This window comes from Asterias amurensis, chromosome 10, assembly GCF_032118995.1.
Source record: "Asterias amurensis chromosome 10, ASM3211899v1".
NCBI lineage: Eukaryota > Metazoa > Echinodermata > Asteroidea > Forcipulatida > Asteriidae > Asterias > Asterias amurensis.
This window is the reverse complement of record NC_092657.1, coordinates 582,662-604,322: the sequence shown is the minus strand read 5'-3', so window position 1 is coordinate 604,322 and position 21,661 is coordinate 582,662. Positions and strand designations below refer to the sequence as shown.

The 21,661-nt window shown below is 39.4% G+C and overlaps 1 protein-coding gene across 1 annotated transcript in view; it reads right to left on the bottom strand.

Moving 5' to 3' along the window:
- LOC139942853 (MAM and LDL-receptor class A domain-containing protein 2-like) overlaps positions 1-21,661 on the bottom strand; it is a 98,751-nt gene that overhangs the window by 72,092 nt on the left and 4,998 nt on the right. Inside the window, exons 7-36 of the mRNA XM_071939646.1 lie at positions 20,326-20,557; positions 19,763-19,917; positions 19,113-19,302; positions 18,222-18,359; positions 17,266-17,423; positions 16,561-16,683; positions 16,019-16,103; positions 15,493-15,657; positions 15,034-15,187; positions 13,787-13,889; positions 13,496-13,586; positions 12,980-13,117; positions 11,947-12,194; positions 11,313-11,403; positions 10,632-10,772; positions 10,115-10,459; positions 9,348-9,494; positions 8,270-8,529; positions 7,465-7,555; positions 7,060-7,194; positions 6,031-6,231; positions 5,352-5,504; positions 4,931-5,071; positions 3,988-4,116; positions 3,498-3,628; positions 3,219-3,336; positions 2,613-2,747; positions 1,643-1,893; positions 583-673; positions 33-170 (exon numbers count right to left, since the gene is read on the bottom strand). Coding sequence (XP_071795747.1) covers positions 33-170; positions 583-673; positions 1,643-1,893; positions 2,613-2,747; positions 3,219-3,336; positions 3,498-3,628; positions 3,988-4,116; positions 4,931-5,071; positions 5,352-5,504; positions 6,031-6,231; positions 7,060-7,194; positions 7,465-7,555; positions 8,270-8,529; positions 9,348-9,494; positions 10,115-10,459; positions 10,632-10,772; positions 11,313-11,403; positions 11,947-12,194; positions 12,980-13,117; positions 13,496-13,586; positions 13,787-13,889; positions 15,034-15,187; positions 15,493-15,657; positions 16,019-16,103; positions 16,561-16,683; positions 17,266-17,423; positions 18,222-18,359; positions 19,113-19,302; positions 19,763-19,917; positions 20,326-20,557 — 4,678 coding nt within the window. The remainder of the gene's footprint in view (positions 1-32; positions 171-582; positions 674-1,642; positions 1,894-2,612; positions 2,748-3,218; positions 3,337-3,497; positions 3,629-3,987; positions 4,117-4,930; positions 5,072-5,351; positions 5,505-6,030; positions 6,232-7,059; positions 7,195-7,464; positions 7,556-8,269; positions 8,530-9,347; positions 9,495-10,114; positions 10,460-10,631; positions 10,773-11,312; positions 11,404-11,946; positions 12,195-12,979; positions 13,118-13,495; positions 13,587-13,786; positions 13,890-15,033; positions 15,188-15,492; positions 15,658-16,018; positions 16,104-16,560; positions 16,684-17,265; positions 17,424-18,221; positions 18,360-19,112; positions 19,303-19,762; positions 19,918-20,325; positions 20,558-21,661) is intronic.

Genomic DNA, 21,661 nt, shown 5'->3' with positions numbered 1-21,661 from the left:
CTTTAGAAATGAATTATGAAATCCCATTTTACCTTGTGAAGTTCCCGTTGTGTGGTCAAGTGTTGGCCCAGTGTCGTTTGTTGGCGTGCCACCAAAACTCCGCGTCCAGTTGAAGTTGTCCGTCAGATCTTGCGTCCAGCCACAGAAGTCATACTCAAAATCACAAACAGCTGAAGAGAACAAGAGATAGATTTCAGAAAATGTCAAATAGAAATATACTACAAGAAATGTGATAGAAATATTCCTTTGAGTAGTATTAGATGACTTCAGGAAGGGTGTCATACAAATTTGTTTTTGTTTAATTAATTCTGGTTCTGAAGCCAAGGACTCTCTCTCCATACAAACTTAATCACTAGCCAAGAACCCAATGTAGAGAAGCGAGGAGGAAAGTTTCAGTTTTTAAATGTGGGAAGAAAACCCCAGAGAAATATTCCTGGGAAAACCCACGCAGTCAAGTAGGGACTGAAAGTAGACAGAAGAAAGTTGTAATACCTCTACAGTTAGATTTTTTGAAATTTGAATGTTCCAAACAAACAGAGGATTTCAAGATCTTGGTAAGTTGATGAATATTAAGTGACTCACTTGTCATTGGGCAGGCTCCTTCTTCTAGGAATATATCATCAAGTGCAATGTCTTGTTGGTTGGCACTACCCTGGTAGGCCTCAAAGATGACCTGAACAAAGATAATCAAACTATCAATGTTATCTCTGAAGTTTTCTTTTATGCTAAGTGTATCCTTTTTAGCTCAACATATAGTGATGTTTATTTGTTGAGAAATTTCTTTTTGAAATGACAAAGAGTTAAGCCCTGTCCACATTATTGAGCAGGTTCTCTTTCTATCTTTAAGCTACACACAAAATGTACAGCTGGTGGTCCAACACCGCAAATTGCAATGTCACATGCAGACTCATGGAATATGGAAAGTATAACCTGTCTGTGCCCCAAATACAACATGGCCTTCCGACCCGTAAATATGTGACGCAGAAGCGCTATATACATTGTACTATATCTGCGGATGTTCCAGGAGAAGGGGGCAACATCATTACTCTGTTAAACAGTAAGCACATATTCCTCCCAACTACAGCAGAAAAAGTGGCTTAATCGTAAGCTTATTTCACAGGTTAGCAAGAAAATTAGACAGCCTGCTTGTGCATTCACCATGGATTTTCATTGTAACATCATTCATTTTCTTACAGTTAGCATACCTTTTCGTGTGCTTACGGTTAGCAGAGCTATGAAATGGAAATCGCACAGAAAGTGGCCCCTAGTGTGTAATAATAATATAATAGTAATAATAACGAAGTCTTATATAGCGCACGTATCTACCAAACAAGGTACTCAAGGCGCTGAGTATATACAAACTTTCAGAAAGATAGGTTATTGCAGTGATGAATTTTGAGACCCAATATTAGTTAGCACCTTATAATGGTTTACAAGGTGCATACAGCAGCCACAGCCAGGAACACCGGGGCGAACCCCTTCTCTTTTTGATAAGTGCACTGGGTTCTTTTACATGCGTTACACAACACATGGGACCAACGGCTTTACGTCCCATCTGAAGGACAAAGCAATGGTTAATTGTCTTGCTTAAGGACACAAGTGTCACTAAATAACATAAACTAACAATATAAATCAATCTTACCGACCAAGCATTATCTGAAGAGATAGTCTTCTGTCCTTTGTACCATTGATTACCCTGAGTGCCATGCTTAGTGAATATCAACGTATCTAACGTGCTCGTTCTCAGATAGATGTTCAATCGATCAACGTGTCGACCATACATGTTATACCAGAAGGTTAGACAACGAGCTTCAGTTGGGTTCTGTTGAGGTGACATTAGACGAGCTTTATCATCGGGGGCTCCGTTGTTGTATTCAATATAGACATACCAACCTGTATGCAAAGTAAGAAAGGAGAAAATAGAATCTGGTTACCGACCAAAAAGGACCTACGGCATAAACATAAAAAATTTGAATAAACAATCTCAAAAACTAAAGGCTTCAGCATTTGGCAAAGACTCTGCTAGGGTCAAAACAATATCTTGTAAGGTTAGAGGTGAACAGAAGGAAGAACACTTTGGTTGTCTGAACACCCGTAAAATGGTTTTCATTCGATCCTCTGGTTACTTTTTTTTGCTGAGGGAGGTAACTTTTGGGGTGTCGTGGCCGAGTGGATAAGAGCACCGAACTCAAGCTCTGATGCTTCTGTTCAGCAGAGTGTGGGTTCGAATCTCGGTCGTGACACTTGTGTCCCTGAGCAAGATACTTAACTATAATTGCTTCTCTCCACCCAGGGGTAAATGGGTAGCTGTGAGGGCAGAGATGGTTCTTGTGATTGGTTTAGCCGAGTACCGCATATATTGCGCACAGGCTGTATACTCCCCAGGGAACTGAGATGGAATGATTAAAGGCCCAGTGACCAGGGGTAATAATGTCTGAAGCGCTTTGAGACACCCCTCGGGCATGAAAAGTGCTATATCAAAACAGGTAGTTATTATTAATTATTATTATTATTATCCCTGTTACAATTCCTAGATCAGTTGTCAAACAGTTAATCAAAAAGTCAACAATTTAAAATAAAGTATTACAAAAAATAGCAAATTTTGTACAAACCTGATCCAGTGGTATGATCCTCATCAGGTCCAGTATGTGTACTCCCTGTACTTCCTCGCAGTCGTACCCAATCAAAATTATCATCTTGGAGTTGGATGAAGTTACAGAATCCTGTCTCAAAGGTACAATCCAGGGCTATAAAACAGGAACAAAAATATATCTCTATCAAGTAAGGACCAGATGAGAAATTGACTAGGAAAATTTTCAAATAATGTTTGGTTGAACAAAGAATCTGACTAGAGTGGGACCTGAACGGCGCTCCAGCAATGGAGCTATCTAGCCCTATGTTGGCAGTCTCCCTATTTTGTCCATGTCTTTGTTCCGGGTGCCAGTCAGAAGCCATACAACCTGTAACTGCTGCAAAGCCAGGAAAAAGCCAGATTTCACTGCGTGGTATTCCTTCAGTGTGATTTGAGATCACGCCTAGTTGTGACCCATAGATAGATGTCCTTCCATTATATTGTGGAAATGTTTTGTGGAAATAAATGTATATTGAATTGAAAAAAAATTGAATTGAATAGATGAGCGATATTAAGCTCCAGTAAATGCAGAGGACAATTTGCAAGTGACCTATAAATGTATTGTTCATACAGCTTAAATACTTACTGGGAGCTGCTGGTGTAGTCCCTGGTACCCCACTGTAGCAGGATACCGGCTCAATATCCAGATCATCCAGAGCGACATCACCAACGATATCATTGTTATACGTTGACTCAAAGATAATCTACATCACAAAGGATAAAAGTATATTGCATTCATTAAAAAAGTTCTTATGAAATTTTGTTTATAGTTTAAGCCTGTTTTATACTTTGTGTAAAGCAAATTTTTTTGCTTCCGTCACAATTGGAAAACAAAAAATAACATGGCATGTATTTAATGTTTTACCTGGTAATCAATATCACTCTTGAGGTCAACCTGGGCTTGTTGCCATACATCTCCCTGGTCCCCTGTTAGCCTCCATTGTTTGGTTGTCTGTCCAGCATCGTCAAGGAAGTATACAGTCAGATCTCCAACTCCTTAAAAAAAAAAATAATAATAATAATATCGAACACGTCAAGATGGACACTCCTGGCGACAAAAACAGCTGCTACAAAAAAAAAAAAAAAGGCTAAAGCTAAGATTTACGAAATAGAGTTTTTAGATGTTTCTTAAATTGAGAACAAGTATCTACTTGTCTGAGTTGAAGTGGGCCACTGTTCCAAAAAGATGACCTGGCATGTGAAGAAATCGGACACTATATAAGAAATTTTCAAGCCTTCCTTCTCCAGAATGGTACAGATGTCTTGATATAAGTAGGATTTGAAACTCTGCATCATGAATTTTTTTTCTACTGACAAAATATTTCTGCGTTTGACACTACGGGGTGAAACTTTACCTCTTCCAAACATGTGATACCAGAAGTAGAGACATCCCTCATTGGTTGCTGGTAAATGCTCACTAACTAACCAGGCGTTGTCTCCAGGTACCAGACCAGAGGTTGACATCTCAGTAAACACATAATAACCTTCAAAAAAAAAAGAAGAAACAAAATTCAAGATTGGTCGGGGAGTGTGGACTTTCGTTTTGCTAAAGATAAGCATTAATTTGTCGGCTCAGTAATTATGGCATTTCCACCCTTTGGTAAATCACTGGGGTTTATATTTCACAGCTAGAGAAAAACATCAAAGAGCAGGATTTATTTATATGTGGACAAAATAAAAATGTGGCAGATTTTCTTCACCAGGCTGACATAGGGCCTTTTCAAAACCACGGCTTCGGCTCCAGATTCGGTTCAGGCTACCTTGGCCCCGCGATTGTTTTGACAACTGCGCTTCAGGCGTGAAAAGCAGCCTGAACCTGAATCCAAAGCCAAAGCCGTGGTTTCGAAAAGGGCCTTAAAAAGTCTAAATTCAAATAAAATTCTGAAATTTCTCATCTCTGCTTAAAGGCAGTGGACACTATTGGTAATTACTCAAAATAATTATTAGCATAAAACCTTATTTTGTAACGAGTAATGGGTGGAGGTTAAAAGTATAAAACATTGTGAGAAACGGCTCCCTCTGAAGTGACGTAGTTTTTGAGAAAGAAGTAATTTTCACGAATTTGATTTCGAGACCTCAGACTTAGAATTTGAGGTCCCGAAATCAAGCATCTGAAAGCACACAACTTTGTGGGACAAGGGTGTTTTTTCTTTCATATTTATCTAACAACTTCGACGACCAAATTGAGCTCAAATTTTCACAGGTTTGTTATTTTATGCATATGTTGAGATACACCAAGTGAGAAGACTGATCTTTGACAATTACCAATAGTGTACACTGTCTTTAAAAGAATCTTACCAATTCCAGAGTTGGTTGTATGATCTACACTGGGTCCTGTATTCTGACTAGGTGTGGCTCCAGCACTTCTCAACCAATCAAATACATCAAAGATATCATCGTTGGTCCAGCCGCACATGTCATTCTCAAAATCACAAAATCCTACAAAAAAAAAAACCCAAAAATATTATTAGTTGTGAGCTTTAAAAAATAAGGGAATCAAAGTGTGTTAAATCTGTTTTAAACTAGTTTAAACAAGTTGAACCCTCGGCTAGCTCGATGAGCTACCATCAGATATGCCTGTGGATTTATTTGTACAGAACTTGTGAAATAATGGCACAAGCCTTCCCCCCCCCCCAAAAAAAAAAAAAAACTTTATCTATGACACAAAATACCAATTTAAATTCCATAAATTTATGAATAATGACTTTTTTGTCCTCACCTTGCCTTGGGCATTTATAATTCCTTACATCTACATCGTCTAGAGCGATATCTCCATTTGGATTACTCCCAACTTCAGCCTCAAAGACAATCTTAAACGGATGACCGGCCGAGACTGTGGCTTGACCATACCTCCATACATTATCCTGGTGACCTGTATACAGTAAGGATTATATAACACTGAAACATTAAAGGAACCAGACTTTTTTCAATTCTTGCCTCAGTTTGGAAAGTTTTCATTTAAAAATATAAGAACAACACGATTAAAAAACAACAATTAGAAAACAAGTTGGACAAATAAGGAAAACCAAACTTTTTATCATTTCCCACTTTCATTGAGCTGCTTATAAGCACAAACAAGTATCCAAGCACAACAAAATGTTTTCTTAACAGAATATGGTTGCCAGCCAAAACACCATGTGACTGGTATTGCGTTTCTTTTGCTCAGCAGAAATTTTAAAAACAACATTGTCAGCGTAATAGCTCTTTGAAGTTGGGCCCTGGTAGTGTAAATTGGTTTGTTTATTTTCATCTGTGTAAAATTGTGGGCAAGTTAATCACTCTGCTCCCTTGACCAAAGAGTCCCCATTCCCCCTTAAGAGAGTGGAAATATCTTAACAAGACTTATATCATAGATCTGAAAAGATTTAGATTGAAATTGCGTTGGGAAAATTATCTACCTGATTGCTCCCATGAGGGCGCACTATCCAAATCTGTTATCAGATCATGTGACATGACACGTAGAACCCCAGCGTTCACTCCAAACATGTGATACCAGAAGCGAACACATTCTCCAGATGAGTCTGTCTGTTGAGAGCTAAGGATGCGAGCTTTGTCTCCTTGACTACGAGGCGCGTTGGTCGTCACTAGAGCGTACATTCCTAAGATGTTTGAAAGATGTTCGTAGGAGAGAAGGTAAATGATAAGCTTCTTCAATAAGGGAGTCAAAGTGTGGTAACAATTATAATGATGCGAGCTTTGTTTCCTTGACTACGAGGAGCATTGGTTGTCACAAGAGCGTACATTCCTAAGATGTTTGAAAGATGTTCGTAGGAGAGAAGGTAAATGATAAGCTTCTTCAATAAGGGAGTCAAAGTGTGGTAACAATTATAATGATGCGAGCTTTGTTTCCTTGACTACGAGGAGCATTGGTTGTCACAAGAGCGTACATTCCTAAGATGTTTGAAAGATGTTGGTAGGAGAGAAGGTAAATGATAAGCTTCTTCAATAAGGGAGTCAAAGTGTGGTAACAATTATAATGATGTGAGCTTTGTCTCCTTGACTACGAGGAGCATTGGTCGTCACAAGAGCGTACATTCCTAAGATGTTTGTAAGAGATGTTAAAGACAAATTGTTTTGATGTATGTTTTCAACAAATGTTAGAGAAACACAGGACAAGCCAAATAAATGATTGCTGACAAAAAAGTGTAGGTAAAATAAATAGTTTGTTGAAGAAAGGTATACTTTTTTTATTGTTATCATTTAAATTTTACTTGTCTTCACAAGTACCAAAAAAATGGAGATTCAGTAAAATCTAAAATAGGTTTTGAAAGAAGGGTAGACTGAAGAGGGAAAAGATTTTTTTTCCTAAACCAAAAGGTTCAGTTTGCCAATAAAGGTATTTCTAAAAAGTTCAGATACACACTATACACAAACAAGAATAATATTAAAAATACAAATTATAAAGATATAGACAGTTGCATACTGACCTGCACTGGTCCCCAGTGTATGATCCACACTAGGCTGTGTACCAATTAACTGGTTCCCACTAGTAACTACCCAATCAAACTCATCTCTGTAGTCTTGTGTCCAATCACAAAGCCCAGTTTCAAATTCACAATCCCCTTGGAGAAAGAAAAATTGCAGTAAAAGAATTATAATTAAGGAGAGAAACATTGAACAAAAATCAATCAACATTGAAGAGCGAAACATTGAAAACAAATTATTATTTTATCTTTCCCCATTTGAAAAAAACATTTTACACACAAAATACAATGTAAAATAAAATCAGACACTATACAAACAAAACACTCTTGGAGCTTTAGAATCCGATCAAGTAGACAAATTTATAATAACATTTTTGAAAGTGTTCAAAGAAAGGGAGAAATATTTACTTGTTGGTGGACAAGGTCCGTAGTAGAAGAAGATATCATCAAGTGCTATATCACCGGTCCATGTATTACCAGTTATACCTTCAAATATCACCTGAATAAGAAAAATAAATACTTCAGCAAGGGCAGACGATTGGTATAGATAATCAATTACATTTAATTGCCTAAGACTTGTCACACGTAGCAGTCTTCCTCCTCAAACAATCTTATGTTTGCATTTAGACCATAAATGTCATTTTAGTTGGTCAGCAGTTTTTTAACAGCTAATTCAAGCTGTTCATAAATAATTTCTTGGAAAACTTGATCAATTCTCACTATATTTTATAGAATCAACAGTACTCCAGGGTTCTTACCAAAGACATTTTTATGGTCATTAATTGGTAAGAAACAAGAATCGTGAAGATCACAGATTTACATAAAACTAACTAATAATGGTCTAATCATGATGATAGTAGAAAACATCCCTTGAAATATTTCTATCTGAAATTTCATGATTGATGAGAAACAAATCATCTAATTTCGCGTTTTGAGTTTATCGCTCAGTGAACGTTTTATTAATTCTTATTTTGGCATCGATGCAATGCAAAGTTTGTAATCGGTTTTTCATTATTCTCTCAGAACCCAGATGGCCGATGGATCTCAAACTTCTACAGGTTTGTCAGTTTATGTATATGGTGGATAACATAAAGTGTTTTCACTGCCAGCAACATTTTTTGCTAGCAAAACCAATTCTGTAATGTTCCTTTAAATGAGCTTTCTGTCTAACTTATGATTCACAGATGAATTATTGATCAAATAACCATTTTACCTGCCATGTTTGATCACTCTGTACCGTGTACTGTGCCTTCAACCACATATTGCCCTGTGTCTTGGACCGAGTCCAGACTAGAGTCTCTATTTGCCCTGTCTTTAAGTACACATTGAGTGTGTTGACGGCCAGACCATACATATGATACCAGAATGTTAGACACATCTTGGTGTTGTACGTCGGCTCGTTGAACATGGTTGCTAAGCGGGCTGTGTCGCCGTAGGAACGGGGAGATGAAGTTTCTATGAAGAGATAGTGACCTGATCAAATAAAAGAAGAATTTGTGATTGTTTAATAATAATAATGCTTAATAATAATTGTTTGATGGAATTATTGGAAAAGGTTAAAGGGCTGTCTAGTCATGATCAAAGCAGGTCTGTGAATGTACTTTGATTTATGAACTCTTACCCAGTTACTGTACACCAACTAATTGCAAGCTATCCCCTGATATAACAATTGTTTAGTTTGTCAGACAAGCAGAAAAAAAATCAAAGCCATTATGCAAAAAGTTAAAATAAGACTAGAAATCCATGTGTTTGTCATGTGTTGTGTGTAACCTCTTTGAAAATAAAAGATACACCAAGAAGTGCTACGGATAATGCAACTCAAGCTCTGCTGTTTCTGTTCAGCAGAGTGTGGGTTTGAATCCCGGGCGTGACACTTGTGTCCCTGAGCAAGACACTTTAACCAAACTCAAGCTCTGGTGATTCTGTTCAGCAGAGTGTGGGTTTGAATCCCGGGCGTGACACTTGTGTCCCTGAGCAAGACACTTCACTATTACTGCTTCTCTCCACCCAGGGGTAAATGGGTACCTGTGAGGGCAGAGTTGGTTATTGTGATTGATAACCTTAGTGCGCTACATATTTGGCGGCACAGGCTGTATACTTCCCAGGGAGCTGAGATGGTTTAAGGAATGATTTAGGGCCAGTGACCAGGGATAATAATGTTGAAGTTTATGAGCGTCACTGCGTGTCGGACCTGAGCGCTATATAAGAAGCCACTATTATTATTATTATTATTATTAGTACCCCACACAGAAAAATGGAATTATGTGTCGTTATTTTGTTTCCTGTCTTACCTGATGAATCACCAAATGTGTGATCGAACCCGGGACCGGTCGTTGAGCTTGGTGTACCCCCCTGAATCCAAGTCCAATCAAAATCATCCTCAGGATCCTGAATGTAGCCACAAAGATCCGTCTCAAACGTACAATTCAAACTTGCTCCTGGAAAACAGAGAGAAAATCTTCACGGTGAGCCCTTGATGTTAACTTTCAATTCAATTCTATAACAATACGACATTAGTTACATGTAAAAGTTTTAGCTGAATACAGAGTCTACTTGTTGAAAAAACAGCAACATGTTTAACTTTCATTAACAATTTCGAGCCAATCCATGTTAAGCGAGGTGACAGCAGGTACAAACTGCATCTCTGGACGTAGCATTCAAAAACAGACATTTGAATGTCCAAAACCAGCCGTCGATTTCACAAAACTCTTCCTAACTTAAGACTAATCTTAAGACTTAGGACGAGTCCCAACCCTGCACTGTAGCATGCAGACCTTAAGATTAATCCTAAGTTAGGGCGAGTTACTCGTCCTAACTCTTTGTGAAATCGACCCCAGAGGGATGTGATAGGATGTTGAACCCGAACTGTGAGCACACAAGGCATGAAAGCTCCTGAGTTCCAAGCCTGCTTGCATACATTTATATTTGGTTTTAATAACACTATTCTGCTATTCTTTATTAAAATAATAATAATAATAATAATAATTATCTTGAGATGAGTGTTGGAGGTACCAAATAAAAGATGACAAATCAGAAAATGAAGCTGATGATAACTTACGGACACACTTGCTGTCTCGTATCAATATAACATCATCCACTGCGACGTCACTCGTATAATTCGCTCCAATAATTCCCTCAATTAGAATCTGGAACGTCTGGACATTAGCTATATCCACCTGACCCAAACGCCATTCATCGCCTTGGTTACCACTGATTGTCAACAATGATGATAGAAGAGGCGCATCAAGATCGTTGGTGTAGATGTTGAGTTGACCAATACCGGCTCCAAGCATGTGATACCAGAATTCAAAGCATCCTTGCGTCATGGGGTCGAAGAGTTCACTGGCTAGCCAGGCTTTAGCGTCGATGACGCCGGAGGATGCTTCGATGTACACGTAAAAACCTAGGAGAAGAGTTTGGTAAATAAGAAAGGTTTAATTCGGTTAATGGCAGGCCTTGAAATAACTCTCGGCTCCCACAGCAATTACCGTGATGCCTTGTGCTTTTACAACACAATATTGAAAGTAGCAGCATAGAGATCTGATAAAAGATAACAACAAATGTTTTTGTCTTACCAGTTGATGAGTTTGTAGTATGGTCAACAGAGGGCCCTGTTGCTGTACTGGGTGTGGCTCCATTACTCCTAGTCCAATCAAAGTCATCCGCTGTAGGCTCGTTAGTCCAGGAGCAAAGATTTGTTTCAAAATCACAAGATCCTTCACACATATAAGAACAATTTTTAATATACAATTACAGAAAAATTAGCTGATAATTGTATTAACCTTTCCATGTTGCCAAGAGCAATTTCACTCATGAAGTTGCGTATTTGGTCATGTGTAATAGGAGCTGCATAAAAAGTAAATTACTTAAATTTTCCTAATGGTGGAAATGTCCCTCTAAAAACACCTCCTTATTTTAAGCGCATTTCTGTCACTTTAACTACATAATGTTGAAAATGTGTTTTACACAGACAGCTTGACAATATATAGGTTGCAATATGACTTAAATTCAACATCTTTAATGGTAATGAGAAACACAGCAATGCGTTTTGCTTGACAGCAACATGCAGTAGGTACACTAGTTCATCATAGAAGTTGATCCAATGTTTGTAATGAGAGAGATTGGCTGTTGCCAGCTTGGTGTGTATATCCCTTTGTGGGAGTTTGCCAAGTTCCTTTGACAGGAAGATCATTAAAAAAATGAACAAACAAACAAACAAACAAACAAACATTTATTGAGTACTGTAATAAGCTTACCAGGTGGTGGGCATGGTTCCATAGCAACCTCTACATCATCAATAGCAAGGATACCAGTGTTGCTGGTACCCAGTATCCCTTCAAATCCAACCTAAATAGCACAAGATTGAAAAATGTTCAGTTGTAGATGTAGATGTGGGAGTAAAACACCAAATGGGGAAAACCCACTGAATCAGTTAGGAACTAAAACCTCAATCAATAACAAGGCTCCGCTCTGGGATGGGATTCGAACCACGGTCCACCGAGTTATAATGCAGTTTATCTTCAAGTACGCGCTAATCCTCCAATCAGATTCACAGAATGGAGTGGTGATAAACCTATATTGCACGGCTAACATCACTACCTGCGTCTTGTGTGTTCTATTTTTACGCAACAAGTTTGCTTGAAGATAAATACGTTAGAAGGCCTCGTTGGATATGGGACACAGAAGCGCTATATTTTTCCATATTCCACTCAGCTTGTGTGATAACTTATAAAATAAGAACTAGCTATTGTTACTACTAATGAAATATATAATTTATTTATTCATTTCATTAGTAGTAATAATAAGATGTGTAAATAACTATAAAAATAAATAAATAAAAAATATCTGAATTTATTATCCGGTTCCTTGAGCTTCTTTTGATTTGTTTACCTGGTTCTGGGTTGGGGAGGTAACTGTTGCATACCCGTATCTCCAGAAGTTCCCCTGAGGTCCGTTCTTGGTCCACACAGGTCCAGTACTTAGCAGCCAGAGCTTCAGGGATATATCATCAGGACCGTCGAGGTAGTACCAGAACTTTATGCAGTCACCGTTGGGTGCGGCATCAAAGACTGGACTCTTGATGATTGCGTTGTCTGAAGCGATGTGAGTTTGAGCAGGGTTTACAAAGATGAAGAAACCTAGGGATTAGAGAAAGAATTATTAAGCAGGGTTTACAAAGATGAAGAAAACTTAGGATGAGAAAAAGAATTATTCTGTAAGTATCAGAAACCTTTGAAGAAATCTAGGTATAAAAGAAACATGTAGTTTTTAAGAACATCTATAAGGAGAGAGTGAGTAGATGGGTTAATTGTTTAACTGGGCGCAATTTCATGGCTCTGCTTACCGCCAAACTACTTACTGTGTAAGCGTCCAATTTCTACATTATATGTGTAAGCAAAGAATGCCTATTAGCGTGGAGTACGCAGGCACACTAGCAAAAATTCTTCGCTAATCCGTAAAATACGCCTGACGTAAGCACAGAGTTCTCACAGATCATTAATACTGTTTTCATATGAGTATGTTTTCTATTCAGCAGTAAGCGAGCCTGTATTGACCTAATGCATTGACGTCATCACTAGAGGTAAAACGATGATGTAACAATGATCGGTCAGGCTTCGAACTTCGTTATTGAAGGAGGACAGCAATTTCCCTCAAGTAAGTGGCACTTCTATGAGGACAATGTAAATTTGCATTGGAACTTTGCAAAGGGCACCACAGCAAAAGCACAGGGCACCAGGGCAATTGCCGATTGGTGAAGACGACAGGCTAATGAACAACCCTTTTTTTGACTTCTAACTGAGGGTGCCCTACTTAAATGACGTCATGCACACAAGGTATAGTCATAATTATTTCGGTTTTAAAAACTTTATTTTTTAAATGACAACTTCATGGTAGACTATGTTAGATCTTTGGACTACTTTACCTGTAGGGGAACCAGTGGTGTGGTCCGAGTCCGGTGCATTTCCTGGGAATGTATTAGTTCCAGTACTCCGGGACCAGTCTAAAGCTTCACTGGTGTCCTGCGTCCAACCACAGAGGTCAAACTCAAAAGTACAATATCCTAAAAGGCAAAAGAGTTTACCAATTAATGAGTTATAACAAATAAAAAAATCTGTGAAAACTTGGACTCAATTTGTCATCAAAGTTGCAAGAGAATAATGAGAGAAAAAACACCCTTGTTGAATTAATTAAGTGTGCTTTCAGTTCCCTTAAAAAGCTTCAGACCTGGAGTCTTCTAAAAATTGAGTGAGAAGTTACCTCTTTCTCAAAATCTACATTACTTCCATGACCTCAGAAAGAGCTGTTTCGCACAATGTCTTTTACTATCAACAGCTCTCCGTTGCTTGTTACCAAGTAAATTTTTACGCTAACAATTATTTTGACTAAATTCCCAGTAGTGTCCAGTGCCTTTAAGGGAAGTTTTAATAGAAGTACTTACTTGGTGGAGGGCAAGTTCCTTCCGTAATGTTGACATCGTCGATGGCCATATCGCTCTCAAAACTAGTTCCAATCACTCCTTCAAATATCAACTATTAAGAATAAGTAGATAAGATATTTATGAATCATCTGAATTTGCAGTCAAGTTTTAAAGGAACCATCTGATGTTCCTCCCTTATTTTATGTTCATGTGATAAACAAAATTGTCAAAAAAATATTGTTTGCTTCTAGAGACAGAAGCTTTTAGAGTTCTTTTATTAAATTTTAAATCAAAGTCTAGTTTATAATTTACCTGAAAGTCTTGAGGGGACTGAATTGTTCTTCCGGCTTCCAACCAAACATTCCCAGAATCTCCGCTCATCGACCAAATCAAACTGTCGGCAAGACCTTCAACCCTGTACAGCAAGGAAACAAAAATTAATAACTAGACATTAAGTGTTTGTGGACAAATACAAAGCTGCTCCGTGTAGTTTTGTTTTGATTAAGTGCTCTCAAGCTTTGACCAAATCAAAGTATCTGCAAGACTCTCAACCCTGTTCAGCAAGAAAGATTAATAAGTAATTTAGTTATTAGTTAGATAGTCAAAACATTATACAGGGCAGGCAATTGTTTTCCATCAATCTAATTTTGTCATTTTGACACTGCTCTAGATATGGCAACGGCTGTGGGTTCGAATCCCAGCCGAGTAATATGCTTTTGATTTTGTTTTCACATAACTCGGGGTAAGTACTGAGTATACAGTGCTAACAGACATCGGTGTATGGGTAAAAACCAAAAAATGAATATTCTTCACCCCCAATGCAAGTTTAACATCTATTAAAGCCATTGGACACTTTCGGAACAGAAAAAAAAATAAAAGTTCACAGATTTACAAATAACTTACAGGGTTTACAGAAGGTAATGGTGAAAGACTGCTCTTGAAGTATTATTCCATGAAAAGCTTTACTTTTTAAGAAAACATTAAAACAATATCAATTCTCGATATCAAGACTTACGTATTTATTTTAAACACATGTCATGACACGGCAAAACAAGGGTGGGTTTTCCCGTAATTTTCTCCCGACTCCGATGACTGATTGAGCCTAAATTTTCACAGGTTTGTTATTTTATATAGAAGTTGTGATACACGAAGTGTGGGCCTTGGACAATACTGTTTACCGAAAGTGTCCAATGGCTTTAAGACTATGAGGTGGTCTGTGTAGTCTCATGAAAATGGTTTGACATATTTTGGAGCTCCTAATAAATGGAGTTTATTGAATGATAGTGGTCTCCAAAGTAATTGTACACCAACGATGAAATCATGCAGAGATACTCTGCTTTCACATGGACAGACTTTTTTTTAAGATCCAACAAAATCAAAGTATGTTCTTGCACTGATGTGAGGGTAAGATTCGTATTTGGTGCATTTAAAAAAACTTGTGAGAGAAATGCAATTTCTTCTTTTGGAGATCAATAATGTTTTCTTATGTCTCATGTCTTATGATGGTTTACTTTGGAACTTGTATAATGTGCACATATTCCTCCATTTCAAGAGCCTACCTTTTGTATAAGTTGAGCGTTCCCATTGTTGCTCCAAACATGTGATACCAGAATGTAAAGCACAGATCTGTGGATGTTCCATTTTGCAATGGGGAGATGAGAGTGGCCTTGCTACCGAGGGGCTGTGAAGATGCCTCAGTGTACATGTAGAAACCTGGAGAAAAAGGAGTTGTAAGTAATTTGTGGTGCCTGGATAACAGGGGACTAAAAAAGGCAAACAAGGACAAAATAACTTTGCATGTAACAAGCTGGGCTTTGGATAAAAACTATACAATCAATTTGCGCAGTTATAGATGGTCTGCCTACAGGTACGATTTGAGGCAGAGGTCGCCCTAGTAGTGTAGGAGAGCTGAGAAGAGCAGCGATTGTAACTGAACAGGTGATGGCGGCGACTCCAGAAGTGCACCGCCATTACAACTTGAAGATGAGGCGACCTTCAAAAGACAGACTCATATTTACCTTGTGTTGTTGTATGATCATAAGGAGGCCCAGTATTAGAGGACAGTGTTACACCAACATCTCTACCCCAATCAAAATCATCCACGGTAGATTGTGACCAACCACATCGTCCGCTGTCAAAATCACAGTTGAAGTCCTTACTCGGCTTGGCGTTGCTGGGTAGAGCTGGAAGAAAAACAATTCAAAAGTTATTCAAAACTAAGAACTAATGTTTATCATAATGGGTTTTAAACTAACCTGACGGCAACAACAATTCGAGTAAAATATCTTTTTGGGTAGGTTTTGAACAAAGTGTTGTAAAAGTAACCATGAAATGTTTGATCTGAAGCAGTGCTCAGGCCGGATCTGAATTGGCGGCTAAGGCTACAGCTACGGCCGGATCGCCAGTTCATCATGCATTGAAGTATAGGATGCCCTTAGCAACACCCCTAGCAATGGTCGTAGCCACAGCCGTAGCCACCAATTCGGACACGGCCTTAGTTACAACTAGATTGAACTTGATCCAACCAGTCTGTTAGCAACTCACTTGTGCATAATCCATCTGTTATAAGGATGTCATCTACTGCAATATCTCCAGTAAAGTCAGAGCCCACGATACCTTCAATCAGAACCTGTCATAAAGAGAAGATGGGGTTACTTTCTTTTATTGTTCTCTGGATGAATGGGAAATAGAAAAGAGAAGAAATGACCGGACAAGATTCTACTTCGGCTGAACATTTGATGCCACACTTCGAGGCTCGAGAATTATGCCAGATAACAGCCTTGAACCCGCGTCATTCCCCTTCCAAATGTACCTTTCATTTCACATGGAGATTTGCAGTCAAATATTATGTGAATGTATACATATAAAACAACTCTACATGCATGTACACGTACTCACAATCAAGGACCGAAAGTGCAGCAGCCAAACGTCACCTCGGACCAATCAAAACACAGATATAGAATGCTTACGTCACTGCACGTTTATCCAATGAAACAATTCTATCCAATGAAAACGCTGGGTCTGTAAGACCAGTACCTGTATAGACAGGTGACCAGTCTATAGTTTAGAGGGATTGCTGGACATACCTGGTAATCTTCATCACTCTGGAGTGGAAGTTGACCTTGTTTCCAATCCAACTGGTCAACACTCTGCTGACCAATCAATGTCCAGAGTATATCCGCTGACCGAAGACCACCAAGGTCTTTCACCTAAATAAAATATAAAAAAACAGCCTTATGTTAAAATCTTAGTTGGTGTTTCAACTTAGTAACAGACATGAATGGCAAATAAGAATTCAGTGGCATAACATATTGTGCGTTCGTTTAGCTTCCCTAAGTCGACCAAGGTGTGTGGCGTTTTTTTTTCCAGGACGAACGTGGGCAATTATCTGCACACGTTCATACTGGGAAAAAAAACACACACCGGGATCGACACGGGGAAGCTAAACGAACGCACCCTAAGAGGGGAGCACTGGTAGGTTGAGGCTGCCACCGGATATAAACAGTTACATTTGATGAGGTTTTATGTGGTTATTTCAGTGCTTATAAAACCATTTGTTTTTACTATAGAAAATGGCAAAACAAGAGCTCTGAAAAGAGGTTTGTCTAAGAAAAAAATGCAAACTGAAACTACAGCTTCAATTGGCTAGATGAGCACCCCCCCTCCCATAAGAACCTAAAAAATTGTACAGCCCCTTGTGTACCCTAAAATGTTACCCTAGTTTCAGCCCAGAGTAAGATTTGAAGGAGAGCTTTATCTCAGAGTCTTCCTAATTCTTACGTCTTTCTTACCTTGTAGATGACCAACTCTCCGATATTTTCTCCAAACATGTGATACCAGAAAGTAAAACACTTCCCTGAAGCTGGATCGGTTGGGACGTAGACTTCACTTTCTAAGATAGCGTTATCGCCGACCAGGCGAGCGCTCGTCTCAATGTACATGTAATAACCTAATTTATAAAGAGAAAGTGTCAATAACAAATAGAACTTATATGTGTTGGGGCCACTTTTTCATAGACTTGTGCACAATATTGACCCTTAAAGGCAGTGGACACTATTGGTAATTACTCAGAATATTTATTAGCATAAAACCTTTCTGGGTGACGAGTAATGGAGAGAGGTTGATAGTATAAAACATTGTGAAAAACAGCTCCCTCTGAAGTGCCATAGTTTTTGAGAAAGAAGTAATTTTCCAAGAATTTGATCTAAACGCACACAACTTCGTGTGACAAGGGTGTTTTTTGCTTTCATTATGATCTCGCAAGTTCGATGACCAATTGAGCTCAAATTTTCACAGGTTTGTTATTTTATGCACATGTTGAGATACACCAACTGTGAAGGCTAGTCTTTGACAATTACCAATAGTGTCCACTGGCTAACAATGAAAGTGGCTTCTTATATACCGTGCATATCTGTCACTCAATGATGCTAAAAAAACTTCAACATTCTGCAAGGTATGTGGGACTACGTGTACGTTTAAATTATGTGACCTACTCCTTTTAGATAAACCTATTTCCAAATATATGATGTACTTAATTCTTCCCAAACTTTGTAAACTGCATTTCACAGCACAACAGATCACTAGTTCTGAGAGCTGACATTAAGGCCATATCTGATTTGACGGCTACAGCTACGGCTACGACTGTTGCTAAGGGTGTTGCTAAGGATATCCTATACTTCAACGCATGGCCAGCCATAGCCAAAACTGTAGCCGCCAACTTGAACACAGCAAAAATAGTTAGTCTTACCTTTTCCCGATAATGTTGTATGATCTACGGTTGGACCAGTCAATGAGCTCGGTGTATCACCATTAGACCTCAACCACTGGAATACACCATCTGATGATTGGCGCCATGTACACATGTCATAATCAAAATTACAATTACCTGGAATATAACAAGAGATGGGTAGCTGTGTTAGTCAGGTAATAGACGGATCCACTAAGCTCCGCCCCATTGCGTATTGACCAATCACAACGCAACGAAGGTTCGACAAATAAGGTCCGACATGCGTGCATGTATCTTGGCGCGCGCGGCAGAGTTGTGCAGAAAGGCATTGGAGAGCCCCACGTGTTCTTGCTCACACATGCGTCGTGGGTGGAGCCTACTAGATCGGTCTATTGCATAAACGGACAATAAGTTAAGCACTGTTAGGACTAACTAGTAAGAAATATCTGCATGCGCTTTCGTACAGATGCAATATTGAATAAAACAAATTATACAAGTTCGCAACAAACAAGGCTAAAAAGGCCACTCTTGGTACATGTAAGAGGCTAAAAAAAGAAAAAATATTTTATGTGAAAAGAACTCAGGGGAGCTGAAGGTTGGAGTTTATATTAGATTGTAGGTTGGGGAGAAACACCCACCAGGCAAGGAATTCCAACGAGATGCAGCATCTGGAATAAAGCTGTTAGAATGGCTCCTTGTTCAACATCTCTTAGTGAGAATAACTTCTCTTGGAAAAACTTCTGTTGGAACTTTGGAACATTGCAAAAAAAGTTTAGGGGCTCTAAATGATCGTAGATCGGAACAAGTGACAGAGGGCGAATGAATAAGGCAAAAAATGGTTGCCTTGCGGCCAACCCAGAACGGACTGGACAGCAGCCTTAAAACCAACATGATGACGATGAGTAATCTTACCTCCAAGTTGACATGCATAAGGGATGTAACTGACATCGTCAATGGCTATATCTGATAATTCACCAGTACCAACAGTTGCTTGGAATACAACTCTGTATGGAATTGACCGTTGGATATTGGCTTGAGCACTGACCCATTGGTCACCATTATCACCTGATACTGACCACGTTGGAGTGGTGTCACCGTTGGGCTGTAAGATCAAACAAGATAAAATGTACATAATTTATTTACTTTTTAGTTTGAAACCTTTTTGCTGATGAATCCAAAGGGATCGTTGCTAGCACTATGGCACACAGAGCTGAAGTTAGGACAGAAATAGCCTGAACATCTGACGTCTAACGTTCAGGCTCGTAAGTCAGGTTGGACACATCTCTTTAACATGAAAAACTAACAACGATTGTTTCTTAAATTGTGAATTGACTATCAATGGCTCAGAAAACTGTTTTTATTGTGAACTAACGAGTAGAGCACTCAACTAATTTCATCTAATTTAAGAGTAGAATTTTGAGCCTGCACCATGAGCTCTAAGTTGGCCGAGTCCGGTGCTATATAAGACAATCATCATCATCATTATAAAAACAGGAGAGAATCAACGCTTAATTACACAAATGACAATAACAAAATAACATTTTACATCCTAATTCACTTACCCAGAATGCCAATGATCCCATCTCGGACCCCTTCATGTAGTAATTAAACTTCCAGCAGACTTCAGTAACATTGGGGTCAGGGGTGAAGGTCTTACTGAGGAGCCTAGCCACGGCACCCGACTGCTGGCCAGTGGCTTCTGCATACATGTATCGACCTATGAAAAATATTGGATAAATTCGATATTAAGCAAATAGTTCCCAAAACCGCATTACGGGAAAGCTTCATTAGAATTTTTGAGTTTGGCCACAAAAAATCAGAAAGTTTACATCCTTTTCTGACAGCTACCGATAGGACAAGTATAGGAAATCCTTAGCAACCGTCCCTTAACAGTCGTAGCCATAGCTGTAGACGACAATTCAAACAAGGCCTTACTATCGACTTGGCCCAATTTCATAAAGCCTATTATTAGCACAATAGCTTGCTAAGCACAGAAAGAATTGCTTAACAGAAATGGGTTACCAGCCAAAATTACATCAAGTTAACATTGTTGGATTGATGCCCCACTCAATTTTTGCTTAGCAAAGATATTTATCAAGCAGTATTTTCATGCTTAGCAACTTACCATAATCTGTTCCATAGGTTGAATCCATCGCAGGTCCAGTATCATTGGTTGGCGTTGGTCCGCTATTAGCCGTCCAATCAAAATCATCCGTTGTGTCTTGTTGATATCCGCAGAGACTATCTTCTTGGAAGGAGCAAGAGACGGAACCAACGCAGTCGCCATCGTAGACCGAGAGGTCATCAAGAGATATGTCACCGGTGAAACTTATGCCTGCTATACCTTCATATACAATCTAGGTGGAAGAAGTATATCAACATAACCTGATTGATCATCAAGAGATAATATCACCGGCCGTCAAGAGATATGTCACCTGTGAAACTTATACCAGCGACTCCATCAAAGACAATCTAGTCAGAAACAAGCATATAAATATTGGCTAAACATTTATTTATCGACCCAGATCAATTGTCACCAGGGGCACATTGTCACTTACTCCTGGGGCTGAAACAGGGTTACCCCCTTTACAGTCTGTAAGGATGTAGGCATTGGTATCATCCACTAGGAGCCAGCTACTCCTGGGGCTGAACTTGGTTACCCCCTTCACAGTCCATAAGGATGTAGGCATGGGTATCATCCACTAGAAGCCACCTACTCCTAGGGCTGAAACAGGGTTACCCCCTTCACAGTCTGCAAGGATGTAGGCATGGGTATCATCCACTAGGGGCCACCTACTCCTGGGGCTGAACTTGGTTACCCCCTTCACAGTCCATAAGGATGTAGGCATGGGTATCATCCACTAGAAGCCACCTACTCCTAGGGCTGAAACAGGGTTACCCCCTTCACAGTCTGCAAGGATGTAGGCATGGGTATCATCCACTAGGAGCCACCTACTCCTAGGGCTGAAACAGGGTTACCCCCTTCACAGTCCATAAGGATGTAGGCATGGGTAGCATCCACTAGGAACCACCTACTCCTGGGGCTGAAACAGGGTAACCCCCTTTACAGTCTGTAAGGATGTAGGCATTGGTATCATCCACTAGGGGCCACCTACTCCTGGGGCTGAACTTGGTTACCCCCTTCACAGTCCATAAGGATGTAGGCATGGGTATCATCCACTAGAAGCCACCTACTCCTAGGGCTGAAACAGGGTTACCCCCTTCACAGTCTGCAAGGATGTAGGCATGGGTATCATCCACTAGGAGCCACCTACTCCTAGGGCTGAAACAGGGTTACCCCCTTCACAGTCCATAAGGATGTAGGCATGGGTAGCATCCACTAGGAACCACCTACTCCTGGGGCTGAAACAGAGTTACCCCTTCACAGTCCATAAGGTTGTAGGCATGGGTATCATCCACTAGGAGCCACCTTCTCCTGGGGCTGAAACAGGGCTACCCCC